The following is a 24,999-nucleotide window of genomic DNA, read 5'->3' as shown; positions in this document are numbered from 1 at the left end:
TTTATAAATAATTTAAAATAATTAAAATAAAACATCAGTAATATGATATTGGCTACTTTGTTCTAGAAAACTCCCAAAATATCTTATCTTGTATTCTTTTTGGTTTGGTTTTGAACTACACACAGCGATTACTCCTAGTTCTGTTCTCTAGGAAATGTACTCTTGCGACCACACTTGGAAATCTCAGGGAGTCATGGTGCTAGGGTCAAATTGGGTTGACCACATGCAAAGTTAGACTCCTACCCACAGTACTATATTGCGTAACTCTAGGACCTACATTTTATTGAGCAAATAATTATCTTTCTAATTCTAACATCTAATATACTAAGCTTTATTTTCTTTGGCCTAGCCAGAGACTGTTTGTATAATAATCATGATGAAATTTTTGTACTTAATACTTATATGAAATGCTCATTGGCCATTTTGAAGCCTAATAGTAAAATCTAAACGTTTGGATGTATTGTTTCCTGTATTTCTATATTCTATCTGTCATTTTTTTCCTATAATCTATTAATCATTTCTAATTAGTCATGTGATTTAACATAATAAGACTGGTGAAATACCCTGGGAACAGATGTAACTGACAGAGCCTGAATTTATGTTTTATAAAATGCATTTTGGATATGCCTGAAAAGATGTTTTGTATATGGCATCAGTTCATGATAATATTTTATGTGAACATTTTAGAATTTTCCAAATTTAAATTTACTTTTATTACATTTATTATCATACATAAATGTTTGACTATTTTGCATTAATATATTTAATATTTGTTTTCTAATTTTCAATAATTTATAGATTTACAGTTGAAACTATTGCTCTTTATCTAAGAAGCAGTATAAATTTGCTATTTCTTTTGTAAATTACTTGAATTTTTCTATGCAATCTTGTTTTCTTTTTAATAACAAGATAAGTGATTTTCAATTTAGATTATTTTCTTGAATAAATGTGAAAATGTGACTTGACTTGATCATTTTATAGTATCTTCTTTTCTATTTGTTAATATATCACATATGATATTTTTGCTAAAGCTCACTTATACTCCCTTTTTCCTTTATAAAATGTCATTTAAAGGTTTTATTATTAAAATAGTGCTGATCTGATTGTTGTTCCTTTTAAGTGAAAAATATACTAGTTTTATAGTTTGTTTTGGTATTTAAAACTATTCTTCAGGGGGCGGAGCCAAGTGGCCATGGCGGCCGCATCGGGCTCTGTGCGCCTGCAGCGCTGCTTGGTGTCTCCGGCCGGTAGACACAGTGCGTCTCTCATCTTCCTGCACGGCTCAGGTGATTCTGGACAAGGAATGAGAAGATGGATCAAACAGGTTTTAAATCATGATTTAACATTCCAGCACATCAAAATCATTTACCCAACAGCGCCTCCCAGGCCTTACACACCTATGAAGGGCGGCATCTCCAATGTCTGGTTTGACCGACTGAAAATCTCTATTGATTGCCCTGAGCACCTCGAGTCCATTGACAAAATGTGCCAGGTACTCACGGATTTGATTAATGAGGAAGTCAAAAGTGGCATTAATAAGAACAGAATCTTAGTAGGAGGATTTTCAATGGGAGGGTGTATGGCCATGCATCTAGCCTATAGAAGTCATCAAGATGTGGCAGGAGTATTTGCTCTTTCTAGTTTTCTGAATAAAGACTCTGCTGTTTACCAGGATCTTCAGAAGGTGGACAGTGCCCTTCCTGAATTATTTCAGTGCCATGGTACTTCAGATGAGTTGGTCCTTCATTCATGGGGAGAAGAGACGAATTCCATGTTAAAATCTCTGGGTGTGAACACCAAGTTTCAGAGTTTACCAGGCGTTTACCACGAGCTGAACAGAACTGAGCTAGAACACCTGAGGTCCTGGATTCTTACAAAGCTACCAGGAGAAGTAGAAACGCAAAAGGAATGAGTGAGAATCAATGAATATCCATGAGTATATGATATAGTGGATATATCACTGTGAAAAGTGATATCTGCCAGATTATAACTTCATAGTGATCATGGAAATCTTTGGAAATACCATTAGTGATGAGTTTTGTGCTTGGAATACTTGGCATGGAAGAATGTTATGTTCATAATGATAACTTTCACAAATTTCTTTATAATTTTTTGGGTACATTTTTGTGAATTTAGGAAACCCAAGTAATTTTGATTGTAAATCTTAAACATAATTGAAAAAATAAAGACAACATGAAAAGACTCCGCATAGTATTTTTTAGTTTTAACCACATCCACTTAGAGGTGCTCAGGGCTTACACCTGGCTCTACTCAGAAATCGCTCCTGGCAAGACCCTATGCAGTACCAGAGCTCAAATTGAGGTCTGGTGCTTACAAAGGCTTATTACTCACCGTACTGTCTCTCCACTGTCTTTGTGGTTGACAGTAGTATTGATGTTATTGTTTATATTTAACAGTGCTAATTGCAGACATCAGAAATTTCAATATTCTCTGAAATTGTAAATTTCTTATGGGGAAATTTTAAATTATTAATTTAGTTTTTAAACAGTGATAATTATTGGTTTGTTCCTGAATGAACTTTCATAGATTGTTTATCTTAGTTTTCCACTTTAATTATTCCATTTTCAAATGTATTAGCATATTCCCTTATTAACTATATTTACTTTCTAAATCAATCATGGGACTAACACCTCTATTCCTGGAATTCATAACTTGTGGCTTCGGTTTTTCTGGATCCATCTGTCTAAGGGTTTACAGAATTTGATAAATAGGAAAATGTGGGCATTTGACTTTTTTGTTTTCTGTTTCATCATAGAATCTAAAGTATTTTTATTTCTTTCTGCTTAAGTTGGGTTTATATCTTTTTGCTTTTTAAGATAGAAACAGGTTATTTGAAACTTTTCTAAGAGTCTCTTAGTGCTATAAATGTCCCCACACATAGGGGCCGGAGCAATGGCACAGGCAGTAGGGCCCATACATAAATTATTCACATTTCCCACTTTTTATAAGGCTTATGTTTGTAAAATCCACTTCAAATTCTTTTTTGAGTTCTTTTTAGTTCTTAGGCTATTTGAAAGTCTGTTTTCTTATTTCCAAATATTTAGACATTTTCTGGAGATCTTTATTATTGATTTCTGATTTAATTTCATTTTGATCAAAAAGCATACTTTGTGTGGCTCAAATCCTTTTACATATGTTGAAACTTATTTTCTAGTCCCAAACACCTCCTCTTCCGGCAAAGGTTTTTCTGTATTTGAAGTAATGCATAAGCTGGCAAGTGCCAGCTGGAGTGCTCTGTAAACGTCACTTAAATTAAGTTGACTATTGCTTTGTTCCACTCTTCAAATGCTCTAATTTTTTGCTTGCCTGCTTTATACTTTGAATTAGGAGCAGCCCTAACTGCATATTTCTTCTTATATTTTTATCAATTTTGCTTCTATTCATAACCAAGTAGGATTATTATAGCCCCTTGGTAAATTGAGATCTTTCTGTTTCTGAAATGATCACTTTAATCCCTTATATATTCATTGCTCTGAAATTTTTTTCTGGGCGATTCTGATCATGGTACCTGACTAGAGTGATTCCTGAATAGAGTCAGGAGTAAGCTCTGAAAACCACTAAGTATGGCTGCAAAAAAAAAAAAAGGAAAGATATAAAAGAAAGAAAAAAGAAAGAGAAAAAGAGAGAAGGAAGGAGAAAGAAAGAAAGAAAGAAAGAAAGAAAGAAAGAAAGAAAGAAAGAAAGAAAGAAAGAAAGAAAGAGAGAGAGAGAGAGAGAGAGGGAGGGAGGGAGGGAGGGAGGGAGGGAAGGAGGGAGGGGGGAGAGGGGAGGGAGGGAGGGGGGGAGGGAGGGAGGGAGGGAGGGAGGGGGGGAGGGAGGGAGGGAGGAAGGAAGGGAGGGAGGAAGGAAGGGAGGGAGGGAGGGAGGAAGGAAGGAAGGAAGGAAGGGAGGGAGGGAGGGAGGGAGGGAGGGAGGGAGGAAGGAAGGAAGGAAGGAAGGAAGGAAGGAAGGAAGGAAGGAAGGAAGGAAGGAAGGAAGGAAGGAAGGAAGGAAGGAAGGAAGGAAGGAAGGAAACTTCTTGGGGTCAGAGCGAGCCTCCATTTCTGTTGTATTTAAGTTTAGAAACTAAGTTTAAAGGAAAGACACACAGAATTTAATAGAATTTAGAGAAAATTCAGTTCATGCAGTGTTTGAATATCATACGTTTTTAATGATTTTCAACCTCTTGATGTTTTTAATGTTTTGCTTTGAATATACTTGCTATTACACATGATTAAAATTCTTATGATTTTGGGTGAATCGAGACCTAAAATTAACTTGAATATATGTCAGTGCCAAGCTGAGACCATCGGTGCTTGTATCAGATACAGTGTAAGAGAAAGAAAGCCATGTTTTTTATGAATACTTGTTCTTCATTTAATAATCATTTATATACACTAGGATAAATTCCAGCTATGTTATACCATACTTTATCTCCTAGGAAATTATTTTCTGGAAGATCAAGTTATACAGCAGATAAAAACCTTTAATAAAAGTAAAAGTAAATAAAAAAAAAAAATAAAACTATTCTTCATATTGGCCAACGTGAAGGCATAGCAGCAGGATGCTTGCCTCTCACGCAGCTGACCTGGGCCAGACCCGGGTTTAGTTCCTGGCCTCCCATATGGTCTTCAGAGCCTGCCAGGAATTATTTCTGAGCATAGATCCAAGAGAAACCCCTGAGCAACACACAAAAAGAAGCATTAAAAATAATTATTCCTTATAGAAGCTTTCTTTTTTGTTTTATTTTTGATAATGATTTCTAATTACATACTAATTATTTAGAAGGTAGATAATGTTTTATATTGTCTACTTTATCTATTATAGTTTAGTTTAAATATATTTAGTGAACTGCTTGTATATTTTATCAACTTATATAAAGCAACAATAATAACAATATATACTTTTTATTTTAATTAAATTTGCTAGAGAGTATCAATTTAATAATTTGTTTAAGTTCAATACTGGTATCATGAACATGTTTTATTTTCAATCATTCATATTTAGTGGTCTTATTATTATTTGTAGTCTTCTCTTTTTTCTGCATGCAATTTCCTTAAATACTTGATTTTGATGTATAACAAATATAGATCATCTTAAACTATAGATCCACTTTTACTCTAAGAATTTAAATCTGTGAACTCTCTTAACACTATTACATTATTAAATTTTGGCATTGAAATTCATTATTATCCAGCTATCATAAAACAATTAGTTCTTAACATATATAGGGTTAATTCTCTGAAAACACCTCTTATTTTGTCCACTTAGAATGCAATTTTGATTTGAAAACAAAATTGTTTTCTTATTTCAAATTAGTCTATAAAGTGCTCCCCTAAAAATAACTTGGATTAATAGAATCATTAACATTTTTCTTTTCTTTTGTTTCACTGGCTTAAGACATATTAAAAGTTTTTCAAATTATGTAGGCAGCTATATTGATGTTACACTTATATTTTAATAATTTATAACTAAAGAAATAAGTATGATTGCAGCTTTTACATATCAGTCATAACTGAAAAGAGTTGCTATTAAGGCATGATACAATATCTGGCTTGCTTTTTATTATTGAACAGTGTCAAATATTAATAATAAAGGAAGAATTAAATGCTTTTTGAATATGTGAGGCAGATTAAGAGTTATATAAGTAAAGTGGTTTTAGCTTAGAGAAAGATAGACTGAAAGTAATAAATTATGAAAAGGATCATCTCAATGCCAAAGCAACAATGTCATAAATTTAATGTCATTATGGTAATGCTCATATTGGAATTTGATATGAGGAGAAATTAGAAAATAATTCATGAACATAGTATAAGTATGAATACATAATTATACAAGTTATATTCTGACAACTAATTCTCAAATAAAGATTTAGATTGTACATATTTGATGAAAGTATTATAACATAGTGGGCTTTTTTTTTGTCAATGCTCATCTGGAAATTACACATCAGCAGATGACAGACTTTAGCTCTATCCAGTAGTGTGATTTAATCCAGTAAATACTCTGAAACCACAAATATTTCAAGTGAGAGGTAATTATATTAATTATCTCTGTAAGGTGGAATGGAAGAAAATATAAACATCACAGCAGAAACTGGAAATAATTTGAACATTAGTGTAGATAAAGATTTAAAACTTTAGATGATGATCACATTATGGGCTTTTTTTGTTGTTGTTGTTGTTGCTTTTAGTTTGTTTTTGGTTTATCCCAGAAGTGTGTAGATTTTATTCATAATGCAGTGTTTGAGAATATTTTTTGACAAGGAACAGGAACAATATTACTGTGTGATCAAACCCTGGTAAATCATATGCAAGGCAAATATATTGCCCTCTGTGCTATTTCTCGGACCTCCTCTCAATTTTTATTTATTTATTTTGCTAGTTTTTCCAGAGGCCACACTTGACAGTGCCCAAGGTTTACTCTTGATTTTGTGTTAAAGAATTGCTCCTGGTAGGACGTTATGCACTACCTGCAGTGATCAAACCAGCCTTGACCACATGCAAAGCAAATGCCAAAATCCCTGTACACTCAATGTTATACTTTAAAACTGAAATAGTATCCATTTCTACATCTTACTTTGTATTGTGATATTCATATATCACAAATAATTGACTTACAAAAATCTGTCAAATCTGATTGAGTGTGTGATTTGTTGTGTGTACAAATAAAGACAAAGGGCAAAATTTTATAGATATGTATGTCAGGTAGAGAAAAGAATATCAAAATTATAATGACATATGACATAAATTATATAATTAACAGAAGAAAAAAATTAAGGATCATGCATAATTATAGGAACTTTTCACTCTTGGAAACTTTCAAAAGTATCGCGAGTATTTTCCAAAATTGCTGTAATACACTTTTGAAGATATTGGTTCTATCCCCAGCAGAATAATTTAGCTGATAATGAATTGCACTTATATTTTATACAATTGATCTGTCAAAGCATTTCACATTATTTTTTATTAATAAAACCCAGATGACAAAACAAAGATTAGTAATTACATAATTTGTCAAATGAAATTATGTAAAATTTTAGAGTGAAAATAACTTTAAGTTCATCTACTTATTTACAGATGTCTTTGTCTATTCCTACCCAGAACATAAGGTTATTGTTGAATAGTGGGGCAAGTTGTCACCCTTAGCAGTTTTGCCACTTTCTTACTATGCTCTCAAAACTATGCCATATACACCATAAAAAGACCTTGGGTTCAATAATGAGCATGTCTGGAAGCCGTAGTTTTTCCCATGACAGTACGCTTCAAGGGTAGATAACACTGTATCTCTTAGAACAAGGGAATTCCCTTTCTAAGCACAAAACCTTGCCACAGGCATTGAACCAAAAGTGCTAGATTAGGACAGACTGTAGTTTGATCTCCCAGCGTCCCTTATAGTCCCCTAAGCTAGGAGTGATTTCTGAGCACAAAGCCAGGAGTAACCCCTGAGAGTCACCAGGTGTGGCCCAAAAACAAGAAAACAAACAAAACAAAAAACAAAACAACAAAAAGTACAACCTTGCCACACAAGCTATATTTCCCTTTTATTCTCCCCTTTTTTCTTTTTTGTTTTTTAGTAGTTGTTTACCGTAGCGTTTGTGTGTTTTGTCATTATTACTTTTTCCCCCCTTTCTTCTCTTAAATTGATATGAATAGCTCCGAGACAGACTCTTCACAGTTTTTTATTTCCCCAACAGAACCACTGAGCTTGAATCATCTTGTTCTACCTCATAAATTGAGGGAAAATAAAAAGTGGATGGTTCCAGGAGCACACAGTCACATGAACATTGAGTGGAAATAGTGATCAGGCCTAATACCAAACCCATAGTCAACAATAACAGAATCAAGATCTAGAACAAGTTACAGATAAAGGGGATCAGTTACACTAGCAGTCCAAGGGGCAAAGAGATAGGTATGGGACGCATGCTGGAAACAATGGCGGAGAGAAGACAACACTGGTAGTGGGACTGGCCCCAATTTACTGTCACATGTACCTTAAATATAACTGTAAAAGACTTGTAATTCACATTGCTCACAATAAAAAATAAAAATAAAATAAAACTGTGCCATATATTAAGATATTTTCACGATAGCATTCTTATTTTTTGTTTGTGTTTTTTGGCCACACCCAGTGATGCTCAGGGGTTACTCCTGGCCTATGAACTCAGAAATCGGTCCTGGCTTGGGGGACCATATGGGATACCGGGGATGAAACCGGGGTCTGTCCTTGGTCAGCCGCAAGGCAAATGCCCTACCACTGCACCATCTCTCTGGCCCCACAAAATTATTTTTTGTGACAATTGTTTTTGTTTAAGATATGTTTTAACCTGATTGCTTTTATCAAAAATTGTTATATGTTACTTTAAACGTGTATTCTCAAATATTATTATAATTTACTTAAATTTTAGTAAAAGCAATTTGAGTTAAAGCACAAACTACCCTGCATACTGCAGGAAAGTGTCAACAAATAAATAAAAGACTTAATTTTAAAAAATGTAAATGATTCTCTTAGCAAAAAGAAGTATTTTAGAAGTCTTCCATTAAAAGACTAAAAACATAGAAACTCTGCCTTTTTGCTTTTCTTAGTCTTTTAGTTTATGTTCCGTGATTCATAATAAATGCTGAAAATTCATTCTGTATTTTGCCTTTTATACAGCTGACTTGCCTTACAAATTCAGACTTGTCTGTGCCCAAAATTAAATGATCCAGTCCTTTGAAATAGAATCATTTGTTTATTTAGAGAATCATGAATTTGTGTGTACACATAAATATGATTGATTTGTACAGATAAGGGGTCCTAAAATTAAGACAATTTAAAAATATAGATGCAAAAATTTTTTAAATTAACAACATAGATGCATATTGCAAAATAAAATTAATCTATTTTTTCAAGAGAAAAATATAGCAGATCAATAAATTTGAGAAAATATATAACACCAATAGTTATTGAAAAAGCAAGTATTACAAATAACAAAATATATAATTCTAATATGTTTAAAGTTAAAACAAAAAAACAGACATAAATGAAACATGATAGTCAATGCCACCTATAAGTACTAAGAAGTAAGAAAATGGAAAAAATAAATAGTCTACCATATGCTGAGAAATTATGTGAATAATTTCTATTTTATTGACAATAGTTCTTCAATGATTGATTAAAATTAGAATACTACGTATGACTCAATTGATTTTCTGCTTTTTTATTTATTCTTTTTATTTTTTTTATTTATTTTTTTTGATTTTCTGCTTTTTAATAAAAGCAACAGGAAAGTGATTAAGTTATATCTTCTTTATTATATGGTGATTTCAGAGAATAGAAGATGGCAACGATACTGCTTTTATACAAAAATATAGTCATATATTTTGAATATACTTTTATAGTTCTTCAATGATTGATTAAAATTAGAATACTACGTATGACTCAATTGATTTTCTGCTTTTTTATTTATTCTTTTTATTTTTTTTATTTATTTTTTTTGATTTTCTGCTTTTTAATAAAAGCAACAGGAAAGTGATTAAGTTATATCTTCTTTATTATATGGTGATTTCAGAGAATAGAAGATGGCAACGATACTGCTTTTATACAAAAATATAGTCATATATTTTGAATATACTTTTATTTGTATATAATAAATTAAGCAAATAAATATCACTTTAAATTTAAAATAAAGTTTAAGCAATATCATTAAAATATATAAGTGAATAATTTGTTTCACTGCTAAATTGCCATTATATAATACTTTTAACTATGATTAGACTTTCTATACTATGGCTAAAACTTTTAATATCTTTTTAATCTTCATTTTATATTTATATTTTAATATGTCAGTCTTGTAAAAATACCTAGAACAATTTTTAATCAAAATTTTCTTTTCACTAGACAAACAGTCTATGGGAGTTTCAAATAAATAAGCGGCACACTTAGTTGATAAATGTTATCACTGTGTTGAGGAAAATGCTGAGCTGTCACTAGTACAATGACAAAGGTTTAAAAGTTATAAATGAGCAAACAGTAATAGAAGCTTTTTTTTTTAATTTTGTATAACTGAAAGTGCTTTCCATTGACAGCCACAGACAAGATTGATCTTGAAAAAGTGATATGTCCCTGAAGTAGAGTTTACTGGAATCGACTATTTCCTACCTCAATTACCTTATGGACAATTTCATGTGCATAATCTTGCAGCTCTTTCACCAAATAGCTATATTCTTCTACAATGATTCAAAGCTACATTTGCAGAAATGTGTATATGTATGCTTATTTTAGTAATACTACATTTATAGTGATTATTAGATGATTTAGAAGACCATTGGGGTAAGTGCTGGATAAACACAAATTATTATGTGCTATTATAGTATTGGATTCAATCAAAGATGCATTCTTTCCGCTTTGAGACAGTCAATTTATGAAATTGAACAATTAGATTCACATATTGACAAATAAATGGCTCATTTTGCTTTACAGAAAAATTAAGGTATTTCTGAGTTTAGTTTCAACATTATAATTAAGTCAGTGGCATGAAATGCTACAAAATTTTATCCTGAAGGTCACATATCAAGCTTTTATAAAATTATATCAATCAAATGGATAAAAATAGATCAGAGTACAAATAGCTTTGTCTTTCTGCAAACCTCATGAGAATTCTTTTATGCTGACTCTTTATCTTAACATGTAACACAATCACCAATTAAAGTCAAAGTTACTAGAGCCATCACATTTCTAACTGCATTAACCTTACATACTGGTTCAAGGGAAATGAGTTTATTATTATCATAAACTAATCACTAATTTTGAAGTTCTTTTAACTAATTTAATCTTTAAATTAACATAACCTATCTAGGTATATATCAAATTTACTGTTGGAAGAAAAAAAACGAATATCTTATTATATGTGTTAAAAATTAAAGCAAGTGGAAAATAGGATTTCCTTGAATTCAGTTGCAAGGAAACCATGTTTTTAACCTTGTTCAGGTCAAAACCATTGGAATAAAAAAGAAGGCATGATTCTTGTCACTGAAAACTAGGTATATTTTCCTAATTCCCCAACAGAATAATGACCAGCAATTTATTGTCTAAAATATGAAAATGTTTTAGAGATTAAAGAGGAAATTGTTTGAATTAATTAACTGAACTGGCACTCTAGGGATATCATACAAGATTTTCAGACAAAAGCTGGGAATTTACAATAATGACATTTCTTTCCTGGTTAAAAAATATAGCACCATTGGGATTAGGAGGCACTTTTAACATTTTAGTTGATGTCTGTTGAGGGCTTAAGAACCCTCTGAAACCATTCATGTTATTCATTGGAGAATACTCTCGCTTACATTAGAAAAGGCATCACATAAAAATAGCCATAAGGACCACAAATTTCATCATATAAGTGGACTGAGATTTCTGACGCAATGAAAATTCAGAAAGCAAAGGAAGCTATTAAAGTAAGAGCATCGTTTAAAAAATTCTTTATTCAGGAAATGCAATATGGAGAAAGATAAAAACAGAACTGTGGTATATGTGATTAGTTAAATCATGTAATTTATCCATCATGAAATAGGACACTTTTGTAGTAAGAGGGCATCCACTTGATATTCTTATTTGTATGTCAAAAGAATTTAAAAAGCATTTTGGTTTCACATAGTTTATATAAATATCTCTAGAAAGTGATATTTGAGATTAAATAAATATAACTTATGATTTGTTTACCTACAATAACTTATTAATCATTTTACCATTGTTTACCATTGTTAACTATCAGAAGATTTTCACCAATCATCTCTGTCAGTTCAATTCATCCATTTGTCACCTAGTTATCATTATTCTATACATACATATTTTATATGAAGTGATCAACTTATATCATACTAATCATATCTGATAATTGCATTATTTACAAACAAACTCTTAAGATGCTAAGAAATTAAGTAATAATTTTCTTAAAGAATTCAACTTGATGGGACCTGAGAAATAGCACAGCAGTAGGGCATTTGCCTTGCACAGAGTTGATTCAGGATGGACCTGGGTTTGATCTCCAGCATCCAATATGGTCCCCCGAGCCAGGAGAAATTTCTGAGTGCAGATCCCAGAGTAATCCCTGAGCATCACCAGGTGTGGCCAAAAATTAAAAAAAAAATCAAATTAATAAGCAATACTCAATCATTTACACAACTCACTCTTGAGGATAGAAAGACAAAGGGTAAAGTACTTGGCTTGTTATGAGTCATTCTTCCTGCAGTAACAGCATAATTATGTTGATTTTCCCACCACAATTAAAATTAATTAAACCATTGTGATTTACAAATTCACTATAATTCAGACATACAAGGCATTCAGACATACAATGTTTAGGATCAATCCCATGACCAGTGTCAACATCCCTCCACCAATGTTCTCAGAGTCAATCCATTGTCACCGCCCCTGAAGCCAGCCTACCATTATAACAGGCACCTTTTTAAGTTTGGTTGCTAGTGTTTGGTTCTCAGAATTTCATTGTTTATGACTCTGACTTGAATATTTAGTCTAGCTCTTTCTTAATCCTGCCAATGTACCTGAGACACATTGGCCCCTGTCCTCCAACATTACCTATGTGTCTTTCTCCTCCTTCACTCAATTTCTTTTATTTTTCCCATATACTATTGGCTTAGAGTGTTCTCAACAACCCCCATTTAAACCACTGTATTTCCTCATATTCTAAATACCATACATAAGTTATAAATACAAGTGATATTTATCATATATATACATATATATATATATATATTTATAGAGCTTTGGACTTAATTCATCTAACATAATATCTTTCCGTTCCATCCACTTTGCATGACTGCATCCCTTACATGACTGCATCATTCATTACAGCTGTGCAGTATTCCATTATATATATGTACCATATCTTCATGATCCTCATCTATTGTTGGATATTTTGCTTTTTTCCAATTCTTAGATATTATACAGAGTGCTGCGACAAATAGTGATGTGCATATGTCCCTTTGGATGAATGATTTTCTGTTCTGGCAAAGACTCCAAAGCAGAATTTTATGAGTCTGAGTGTACTGAGAAATCCTCCATATTGTTGGTAGGGATTGGCCCAGTCAGCATTCTCACAAGAAGTAGATGAGAGTTTCTTTTCACCACATTCCCAGCAACAAAAAATTTTACCAATATTTTTGAAATGTGCCATTCTTACTTGTGTAAGGTGACATCTTATTGTCATCCTGATTTGGATTTCCCTAATGATAAGTGATAATAAGCATTTTGTCATGTGCCTGTTAGAAATCATTGGTCTTCCTCAGAGAGATGTCTGTTCATATCCTCTCCTCATTTTTAATGGTACTATTTCAGGGTTTTTGGTGGGTTAAATTCTGGGAATATTTTGTATACTCTATATATTAACCCTTTGATATTTGAGCGAAAATATTTTCTCAGTTAGCTGTCCTTAAGTTTTAGCCCATGTTTTTATTTTTTACAGAAAAATTTTAGTTTGATGTAGTCTCATTTCTTCATATTTAATTCACAGTTCTTATCATTAGCATCCTGTCATTGAAGAACTTTGAGATCTAGGTTTTGAAGTGTTCTGCCTATATCTTCCTCAATTTGCTTTATGGATTCAGTTCTAACTCAATTTCTTTGATCTATTTGAAGTTGATTTTTTGTAAGGTATGAGATATGGATACAACTTGAATTTCTTACAGATGGTAATCTAAATGTCTTCACATCATTTGTTAAAGAAACGCCTTTATTACATTTCATGTCCTTATATGTTTTGTCAAAAATTAATTGACCATACGTTTTGGGGGGAGTTGTCATAGATATCATATTCCGACCCATTGGTCTAAAGCAGGCCGTTTGCGGCCCTCTGTACATTTTGTGGCCCACGGCTGGCCTTCAAATATTGCAGTATTCGCGATTATTTGCTTACTGAATAATCGCAATAAAAATTGCATTAGTATAAAAAAATCACATTAAACATTCGCATACCCCGAGCATTTCCATTCGGGATATGCAAATGTTTAATGCGATTTTTTGCGATTTTTTTCTTACTAATGCGATTTTTATTGCGAATATTCGGTAAGCAAAATCCCTTATGCGGCCCTGCCTCACCCCGACTTTGCCTCCTGCAGCTGCCAGGTAAATTGAGTTTGAGACCCCTGGTCTAAAGTCTTTGACTTTATCCCAATACCATGCCGTTTTGATCAGTATGGCTTTTTAGTAGTTAATTAAAAAGATGCCTCCCAGAATCCTGTGTTAGTATGGTTTTGTTTATCCCGTTTAATGTTTCCACACAAATTTTGCAATGGACTGTTTTGTTTCTTTAAGAATGTTTTCTGAATTTGAAAAGGATTTGTATTTGATCTATATAGGAGTTTAGGTAAGGTCATTTTGAAAACATTGATTCTTCTAACCCATGAGAATGTAAATTTTTTCATTTTCTTAGGTTTTATTTTTCAATCATAAATATTTTATGGTGTATGTCTTTCATTTCTTTTGTTAAGTTGATTCCTAGATACTTAAATAAAAAAGCTATTGTTAGTTTTGATAGTTCAGTTTTAGTCATTTAATGTTTTTTTTTTTTTTTTTTTGGTTTTTGGGTCACACCCGGCATTGCTCAGGGGTTACTCCTGGCTGTCTGCTCAGAAATAGCTCCTGGCAGGCACGGGGGACCATATGGGACACCGGGATTCGAACCTACCACCTTTGGTCCTGGATCGGCTGCTTGCAAGGCAAACGCCGCTGTGCTATCTCTCCGGGCCCCCATTTAATGTTTTAACACTAATCCAATATGAGTTATCAACTTCCCTCCATCAATATTCTCATATTCCAAATTCTTCTAGCCCCTGCCTATAACCATAATAGGCACATTACAAAGTTTGGTGGTTGCAGCTTAGATCTCATGTTTTCAGTGTTGTTGAATATGTGATTTAGATATATAGCTTTCCCACTTCCTCACATCACCAATTACCTGAAGCCCAAATCCTTGCTCATCTTCTTCTTTCCCTCTTGATCTCTTTCCTTCTTTTTCATCTTCCTTCTTCTCCCTATACTCTGGTGTTGAGAATGATCAAGGCACCCCGCCTTTACAGCATTACATTTTCATGTCCAGTTATACTATATACCACAAATAACTATGTTCATCCTGTGATTTTTAAAAAATTATTCTTCTTGTTTACTTCACTCAACATAGTATCTTCCAGTTTGAACCAGATTACAGCAAATTACATGCTTTTATCATTTCTTGTATTACATATTATTCCTTTATGTATAAGTATGAAATCTTCTTGATCCATTTATTTGTCACTGGTTATATATCTTAGCTATTAATTATTAATTATAATAGATATTTAGAAGATTCTAACAATTTTTAATTATAATTATTTTTCTATAAATAAATTAAGGTTTCTTTATTTTAAAAATAAATATTTTTGTTTAAATTTCATGCTTGATATTACTGGTAAAATGTCAGCTCCATGCTGAATAGATGTTGTAAGAGAAAAGAATAATGTTTTGTATCTAGCTAGGAGAAAGACATTTTGTTTTATCAATAAAATGAAGCCAAAGGGCTGAGGAAATAGTTCAGTAGTCTGGAGTACTTTCCTTGCATGTGCAGGGAAATGAATTCAATCTCTATCTCTCTTGTCTTCTGAAAAATGACAAGAATGAAACATCCTTCAAGCACTCTCAACATGCTGGGTCTGAGCATTGAACTACATAGCTCAGTGGCTAACTATTGTTAAAATGACCCCATGTCTCCTGTGCTGCATAGAATACCTCATCTCCCCACAAATAATGAATGAAATAAAACATGGTTTTATATATTTTTATTAAAAAAAGTTTAACAAATTGGAGATATTATTACCTGTTCTAACTTTAATAGATTTTTGGTTTTAAGTTTTATACATCAATAGATATTGCATGTTATACTTTTTTTCTAGAAAAAGGTAACATTTTATAGATTCCTTTATGATTCAAATTTGTTGTTTGATGGCTCATTACATTTTTGTGTCCAGTTATACTATATACCACAAATAACTATGATCATCCTGTGATTTTTTTAAAAAGTATTTTTCTGGTTTACTTCACTCATTTATAAATGATTCTCAGTGATACTCAGGGATCACTCCGGGCTATGTGCTCAGAAATCGCTCCTGGCTTGGGGGCCTATATGGAATATTGGGGAATTGAACTGTGGTCTGTCCTAGATCAGCCACATGCAAGGCAAATGTCCTACTGCTGTGCCACCATGCCAGCCCCCATCTTCCATGTTTTAAGGAAAATCTGTAGGGAAAAAATATATTGTTCCCTATAGAAACTGATCTGAATATCTGGTAAAGGTTTCTAAGAAAGAGGTGGGGCTCGGTCCCTGTATACAGCTGGGGACTGAACCATGCCACCTACTGGGTAGGGGGAGGGGCAGTTTTCCAGGCCAACCTGTGGAGCTCAGTCACTCCAACCCAGACCACCAAATGCAAAGAAATATGGTGAAACTAAGGAAGACACTAACAACTGGGGATATGAAGAAAAATCCTAGCAAGTTCCCAAGTGCACCAAAATGCATGGGCTCAATAGATGAACCTAAAAGCAACATTGCAAGCCATAGCAAAAGAAGTCATGGAATCACTAGCCAACAAGTTCAAGAAATCCATAGATTAACAAATCAACAAACTCAAAGAAAAACTTTTACAGAACGTGAGATAATTCATACATATGAAATTAAAGGAAATAAAACATGTCTTAGCTAGTTGTAGTAGCAGAATTACACAGTTGTAGAATCACATAGAAGAACTTGAAGAAAAACTACAAACCAAAAATGACAAAGAAGCCAACAAGGAAATAAAAGGTAAAGATTTCTAAGAAAGAAATGGAGGGAGTATCTCCAAGATGCTTGGAAACAGAGAGACATATTCACATAAGAAAAACACTCTGCCGAAAAGCAAAAGAGAATAGATTCTAAATTGAACATTTTTTTCTTAGGGAATAAACAGGATTGGCACCAAAAATGGGCAAAGCAATTATACAGTTATGTAGTCCAGAATTTGTTGTTCAAAGTCTTTGAGAATGATTGGTCCCTGTAATTTTAAGACTTAGTACAATCTTGCTGGTGGGTGCCATATTTGATCTCACTCTCCATAGTAAAAAAAGTTAATGGAATATTTTCAGGATAAACTCTATTCAATTCTAGCAATTGGGTCAGCTCTCTAGCAAATGAGTAATACAATATTGTGTATGATTTTGGGAGGGGGTTGATTTTTGAGCCACAACTGGTGACACTTCAGGGTTAATGCTGGCTAAGAACTCAGAAATTGCACATGGCTTGGGGAACCATAAGGGACGCCAGGGTGATAGAACTGCAGTTTGTCCTAGGTTTGTGTGTGCAAACTCCTTACCACTTGTTCCACCTTACCACTCATTCCACCACTCCAGCACCATTGTGTATAATTAATATATAATTATATTAATTATATATAATATATAATATATAATAATATATAATTACATTAATATAATTAATAGACAAAAGTTCTAGCCCCTGCTACTCATCTAAATTATAGTATGCACCTATAAAGAATACATTTCCAAAAATACAAAGCACTCTACATGTTCTCAAATCATAGATAATAAGGAGGACCTATACTCCCTAGATTAATAATGAGATTCTTTTCTTTCTAAAACACATAGGACACACACTATTCCTGAATAATATTCTCTTAAGTTTTCCCTATATAGATTTTTCAGTGATAACACAGACTTGATCCACAGCCCAGTATCTTCTGGACACTGAAAAAGTTAAACATGTATTTATCTTTATTTCAAGTATGCTCATATGTAGTTAAATAATATATTTAATATATATTTACTTCTAATTATTCCCATAAAGAAATTGATATAAAATATATACATTAAAATAATGACAGATCACAAAATCAATACATAGAAATAATGATCTCAAAGAGAATATAGTCAATAAAATAAATTTATAAATTCACTTAAATCTGTAAGTATCTAGGAATCTACATTATAAACATATAGAAAGACCATCAGATATTGAGAACAATTTACCATTGTATAAAAAAAGGGAATAGAAAAATATTCCTTGCTTAAGATGTCATTGCATGAGCATACTACCTTTGTTTATTCACTTATTCTGTGATGAAAATGTTAGAAGGTGATAAGTGATATGTAGGAAAATAAAACAAGATTGAAAGAGCACAATGGAGTAGTCTGGAATTTTAAATAAAACAGACATCTAAAATCTGACTTTGACGATAATGATAAAAGACTTCCAAATGGAAAAGAACAAAGTATTCCACACAGACACATATTCTTACATACACAACATGTAAATGATTGGTAAAAGAGCATTAGAGCTTTCTAAGAAGAGAGGATTTTGCAGACCAGGGAAAATGACCAAAGCATGGATTTCTATGATGTTTTACTGAAAGAATAAAATGACACAAACTGCTTGGAAAGCTAGAATGTCAGTGTAAATAGCTAGAGGGATACTGGAAAAATGGGGTGAAATAATGAGAAAACCCACTTCAAAATCCTATGAAAACGCACGAACAAAGTAAATATTCATTATTGGGTAGGGGGATCAGTGAAGCCTCCAAAGCAATGCTCAAGGAGTTCTGAGAGCCACTGATAGTGATAGTTGACGTCTTGGTACAGATGGTTTTGTGCTCCAGTTCAATGATGCCATGCAATGCTGCTCAGGCATAACAGTTCTAAAGACTAATATGCAGTACTCGGGGCACAGGTGGTATTGCAAAAGTGATGATCCAGTTCCACTGCTACATAAGGGCCAACAAGCTTAATTTAGAGACACCAGTGTAATCAATATATTCTCTCGTGGACTGATACCAAGGTATACTTCCAATGTAATAAATAAAGATTTCTGGTGAAGGTTTCTGTTCTTATTTCTTTTAGGAAATGATTACCTTTTTCAAGAATCTCTGCTCAAACATAATGGTGTCTAATATTTAATTCAATTATGTTTCATCATGGTGATTCAGTGGCAGGGATTTGTACCACATGCAGAGAATATTCACTTTTTAAAAGGTGAAAGAACATTTTTACACAGTGAATGATATTTTACTTTTAAAAATAAGGTAGTCTATTGTTCATTTCTTGCTTTGCATGAATTTCCTTTAATATATATTTATACTCATAAATCATGAATTAATTCCTTTGCATTAATTTATCCTCAAATAAATGCTAATCACGTTAAACCAAAAAGAACATACAGAAGAAATAAAGGACTGAAGAAGGAAATCATTTAAGCAACATCTGTCAGAGCTGGAAGGTGGCGCAAGCGGTAGGGCATTTGTCTTGCACGAACTAACCTAGGATGGACCACGGTTTGATACCCCGGCGTCTCGTGGTCCTCCAAGCCAGGAGTGACTTCTGAGTGCATAGTCAGGAGTAACCTATGAGCATCACCGGATGAGGCCCCAAAACAAAACAAAATAAAAGAAGCATCTGTCATATTCCAAGTAAAACTAATGGTAAATGGACAGTGGTAGTAATATAGGCAAGAGAGGTTAAATACACAGGAAAATTATCTTTCTATTAGTAATGATAATATTGTGATTGAAGTGTGTGTGGGTATAAATGATGATTCCAAGAGCTATGTAGTAGTGATCAGAAAATGAAATATGGAATTTAAAAAAGAGATGGAAATTTTGCAGACTTATTTGGGATATAAAATTCTACAACCTTCTCAGTAAAAATTTAGAAGACTCCAGAGAGCTGAAAAAATTATTTTGGATTAGTTCTTATGATTCTATATTATACTTAGCTTAAAATATGCAAAATATAAATATTAGAGAAAATTTGGGGAAAAAAACAAAAGTTTCAAACTTTTTGGATATTAAATCATCTTAATTATATAGACACAAGAAATATCATTTTATAAAGAATAACAGAAATATATATGTAATTTATATTTTTTAGGTTGGAGTCAATAAACATTATTGCTTTTGTGTGTTTTTTAATATAATAGAATTGGAAATAGTAAATTCACCTTTGACTGTCTCTGAGAGATTTAATCTTTAGACATATTTGGAATGAAAAGATAACATTTATGAGACGGACTTGATTGCTGAGCAAAAAGCCAAGAGTAAAAGTAAGCTCTGAATAGCACTGGGCTGACTCCACCACAAAAGTAAGATAATAAATAAATAAATACAGATTTCACTCTAAGTATTTTTTTTTTGAGGTTGGGACACATTTGACTGTGCTCAGGGCTTACTCCTGGAGGACCCATATTGAATTGAGGATTGACCTGGGTAGGTCACATGCAAGGCAAACATCCTACCAGCCAGACTATAGCTCCAGCTTACTCTTGACTCTGCCCTTAGAATTACTCCTAGTGGAGCTCAAGTAATCATATCTAGTGTTGGTTATGGAACTTGACTCAGGTGCATGTAAAGCAAACACTTTACCTATTTTACTATTTCTCTAGCCTAAAAAAGTTAAATGTTTTACTTGCAACACAGTCAACTTCTACAATTTCTTTTTTTTTGTTTTTGCTTTTGTTTTTGTTTTTGGGCTACACCGGTGATGCTCAGGGGTTACTCATGGATATGCACTCAGAAATCACTCCTGGCTTGTGGACCATTTGGGATTTGAAGGATTCTAACTGTGGTCCCTCCTAGGTTAGCATGTGCAAGGCCCTGCATCTTGCGCCACTGCCCTGATTCAATCTACAAATTCATTTTTTTTTGTTTGTTTTTTTGAGTCACACCAGTTTGATGCTCAGGGGTTACTCCTGGCTAAGCGCTCAGAAATCGACTCTGGCTTGGGGGGACCATATGGGACCCTAGGGGATTGAACTGCGGTCCTTCCTTGGCTAGCACTTGCAAGGCAGACACCTTACCTCTAGCGCCACCTCTCTGGCCCCACAAATTCTTATTTTTACATTTAGTATGCTTCCTGTGACAGCAATATAACTGAGAAAATTATTGAAATTGGTTATAAACAACACTAAACATTGCAGGTAAACCAAATTTTATTATTTTATTTTGCTAAATTATATGGTCATTTAATCTTTAATATTTGAGGAAACACCATTTGTTTTACATGAATATTTTTACATTCCAATCAACTGCCCACTTTGTTATTGATTTTGTTTGTTCTCGGTTTTTATTTAATCATCATGTTTTTAAAGTTGTTCATAATACAATTGTCCTCTTTTTCCACAGACAAAGTTGTTCGTGATGAGTTAGTCATACAATGTACAACAACCTTCACCAGTGCACACAAATTTATTTAAAGGAATGAAAAAAACTTACCTCTAAAAGATGGACTATTATTTGTTCAATATGTTTAATAGCAAAATATATGCTTTTATATAGTTTGTGGTTTTCCCTTAGTTAAATAATATTGAGTTTTGATTGAATAATATTAATTAAGTACCACCATCCTTAGGGTTATTTTGTAAAGAATTATTTTTATTTAATGTAACGTAGTTTTGAGCATGACAATTATTTTTCTTGATCATGTAATTAAATATACTTTTGATCTACACAATTATGGCTTAATAATAATTGCCTCTTTATCTTTTTAGAAAATATTTAGTTTTTTATATAACAGTATTCGATACTGTACTTTATACATTAAACATATTTTTATATTCAAAAATCCTCGCAAATATTAAGGCATACTAAAAAAGGGAAGTTTTATGTATAGAGAAAAGCTCTTATCTACTAGGGATAATAACATGCATTTTATAATACATGTGTCATGTAGATCCAGCTTAGACTCAACAGTATGTGATCGGAAAGCAACTGTCCAACCCCAAAACCCAGATCCCAAATATAGAACCAACATAGCTCCCTGCAACAGCATCAGGAACAAAACTCTTGCTAGGAAATTCTAATACTCTCTGGACCAACTTGTGCCAGTTTTGATAAGACATACTGATGACGAGGAAACAACAACCTGAAGTAAGAGTAGATTGCCCTACCTCATCACCTAATGGTAAAATAAAATCAGAAAACATGTCATCCCTTTGATCTGTGCAAAAACCAAGATCACTAATTACAGAAAACTGACTTTGACAACCACGACTGGGCAGATCCTGGAACTAATAAGAAAGATCCTAGCCTAGTCTTCTGCCTAGGATTTGTGCAAAAATCAATACAATTAATTATTGAATACTGATTGCAACAACCGTGATGGAACAGAACTTCCAGAATCATGAAGAAAAACTCAATCCTAGACTTCGTCCTATGACCTGTGTAAATGCCAGGATCTCTAACTACAGAGGACTGATTTTATCATCCACAACTGAGTGAAACATTTCCTAGCACCATAATAAGAAAGTGAGGCTTGATAATGAGCATGTACGAAGCCTGTAGTTGTTCCCATGAGGGAATGCTTCAGGGGTGGAGAAACCTGGTATCTCTTAGGCCAACAGAATTTCCTTTCTAATTTTCCCAATAATTACTGTGCCTATGCAAAAACAAACAAACAAACAATCAACAAATACTTGCCACACCAGCAGCCCTCCTTCCTATTTTTTTATTTCTTTATTTTTCTTTCTTTTGCTGGTTGTTTTGTTGTTTTGTGTTGCTGTTGTTTTTTATTGTAGTTGTTTGTTTTGTTTTTTGTTTGTTTCTTTTGTTATATTTTCTTCTTTGCCCTCAATTTATTCTTTTAAATTGATATTTGTAGACTCAAGATGAACTCCTCCTAGCTTTACTTTTTTTCTTTTTTCAGTACCACAGAATCATGCCTCATAAATTGAGGAGGGGTATGTATGGTACCAGAAGCAAACAGTGAACATTGAGTGGATGTAAAAAATGATCAGACTTAAACACCAAACCCAAAGGCAAAGATAACAGAGTCTATACCCAATCTACAACTAGCTATACATAGAGAGGACCAGTTACACTAGCAGTCCAGGGGACAAAGGGGGGCGATAAGTAATACATGCTAAGAACAGGCGTAGAGAAAGGACAACACTAGTGGTGAGAATGGCCCTGATTTATTGTCACTATGTACCTTAAATATTAATGTGAAAGATTAGTAATTCACCTTGGTCACAATAAAAAATCATAAAATTTTTTTACAAATATTGATTAAAATAAGATAATGATTTCTTTCAAAATTTAGGAGATCATAGGGGTATATCTCAGTGGCAGAGCATTTGGCTGCAAAATTTACGAGATAATTTCTTTTTAATAATTTTACTATGACCAATGTGAATTACAAGTCTTTCACAGTTATATTTAAGGTACATAATGACAGTGAATTAAGTCACTGCCACCACTAATGTTGTCCTTTCTAGGATATCAATTTTTACAGAAATTACTGAAAATCATTTTTCTATTATTAACTAAAATGAATAAAAATAAAAAATATCAATGATTGGGATCTGTGATTCCTTTCTTCTACTTTATAAGAACTAATACTCTACTTAGGGCATTGTGTATTTTGAGTGTGTTTTATTTTCTCTACGTTTCATAATTTCCCTTTACATAAAATCATGGCAACTGTTGATTACTGTAATGTGAATCTCTTATTTAAATTTTCACGTTTCCTCACAATAGAAACTAGGAAAGTTCTTTCGATAGTAAGAAGACAATGACATCCATAGTCCTTTTTCTATTACCTATTCTTTGTTAATTTTTTGATGAGCATAACTTATATACTAGCTTCCCCACTTTTCTTCCAAGACTATTTGTGATTTTATATTTATATTTTCTTTACTTTTGCTTTTAATTATTTTGCCTGAAAATATTAAAAGTTCTTTTTCTGGTATAATCTTAAGTGATCCTACTAAAATTTCTTTCTGTGAACTTGGGTCTGAATCATGGCATCATACAGTCTCCCAAGCCAAACAAAAATGATCTGTGAGCACTGTTATAAAGAATAAGCTCTGACTACTAATATATCTGACCTAATATATATATTATATATATATATTCTTCCTACTACGTTGTGCTCTAAACAAATTATAACTAGTCCGTACATAATTTTGTCACTTGTGATTGCCATTGATATGAGAGATAAAGAATATTTAAATAGAACTGTGTATTAATGACAATTCATATAGATACAATTTATATAAAATTACTCAATAACTATCTACTATATCAGGAGAAACATGCATAAATAAGCACCTAAGAGTTATATGTACCTGAATTTGTGACATGCTAGCTTGCATTATACAATGAATGGCATTTTTAGTATGAGGATTCTGAAATAAATATTGATAATTTCTTAAACTATACTAAAGACCAATTATTACAGGATGAAGACTTCTAGTTTTTAAAGTGTTTAAATATTGACCTTGATTTAGGAGTAATGGTTTGGACTTCTATCTTGGAGACAACAATGTTGTTTTAACTTCCTTCAAAGAATCTAATCTTTAAATATTTTTTGGTTTTTTTTTTTGGGGGGGGCATACCGTTTAATGCTCAGGGGTTACTCCTGGCTAAGCATCAGAAATTGCCCCTGGCTTGGGGGGACCATATGGGACCCCGGGGGATCGAACCGCGGTCCGTTCCTTGGCTAGCGCTTGCAAGGCAGACACCTTACCTCTAGTGCCACCTCGCCTGCCCCTAATCTTTAAATATTTAAATGCAAAAGCATTTAAAATTTGAAGAATTTTTAAATTCTTTAATGCACCACTTAGTTCACTTTATAGTGCTTATTGTAAAGTACTCATTCACTTACATATCATTTGTGAATATTTTTCCTGGTGATACAGTAATTTACAAAAGCTCTCTGGAGATTGCTTAAATTTCCTATTGGGTAAGAGCTCTATGGAGCAAGATAATAAATAAATAAAAGTAGATAAACAATACAACACCAATCAAGATAAGCAAGTGATGGCAAGCATGCTGAAATTCTTGAAAGATAAACACATTCTTCAGAGGGTTGCATATAAACCACCAGATATTATTACTGCCAGAATCTTCAGAAATATTTTGGTGTTTCAAATCATTATGCCAGTATATCCCTGAAAAGTAAGCGGCAGAAAAATTATTGTTTTATCTCTTG

At 32.9% G+C, this 24,999-nt stretch overlaps 1 protein-coding gene across 1 annotated transcript; it reads left to right on the top strand.

Annotated features, from left to right (window-relative positions):
- Positions 1–1,189: 1,189 nt before the first annotated feature.
- Positions 1,190–2,193, top strand: LOC126022754 (lysophospholipase-like protein 1). The gene has a single exon (XM_049783747.1). The coding sequence runs from the start codon at positions 1,193–1,195 to the stop codon at positions 1,910–1,912; it is 720 nt and encodes a 239-aa protein (XP_049639704.1). The 5' UTR covers positions 1,190–1,192; the 3' UTR covers positions 1,913–2,193.
- The last annotated feature ends 22,806 nt before the right edge of the window (positions 2,194–24,999 follow it).

The sequence above is a fragment of the Suncus etruscus genome, chromosome 11 (genome assembly GCF_024139225.1).
Source record: "Suncus etruscus isolate mSunEtr1 chromosome 11, mSunEtr1.pri.cur, whole genome shotgun sequence".
NCBI classification, from domain to species: Eukaryota; Metazoa; Chordata; class Mammalia; order Eulipotyphla; family Soricidae; genus Suncus; species Suncus etruscus.
The sequence above is the reverse complement of the archived record's forward strand: the minus strand, read 5'-3'. Positions and strand labels throughout refer to the sequence as shown.

What these genes read in the sequence shown, in the direction of transcription:
- LOC126022754 (XM_049783747.1), top strand. Translation starts at nt 1,193, where the DNA reads ATGGCGGCCGCATCGGGCTCTGTGCGCCTGCAGCGCTGCTTGGTGTCT.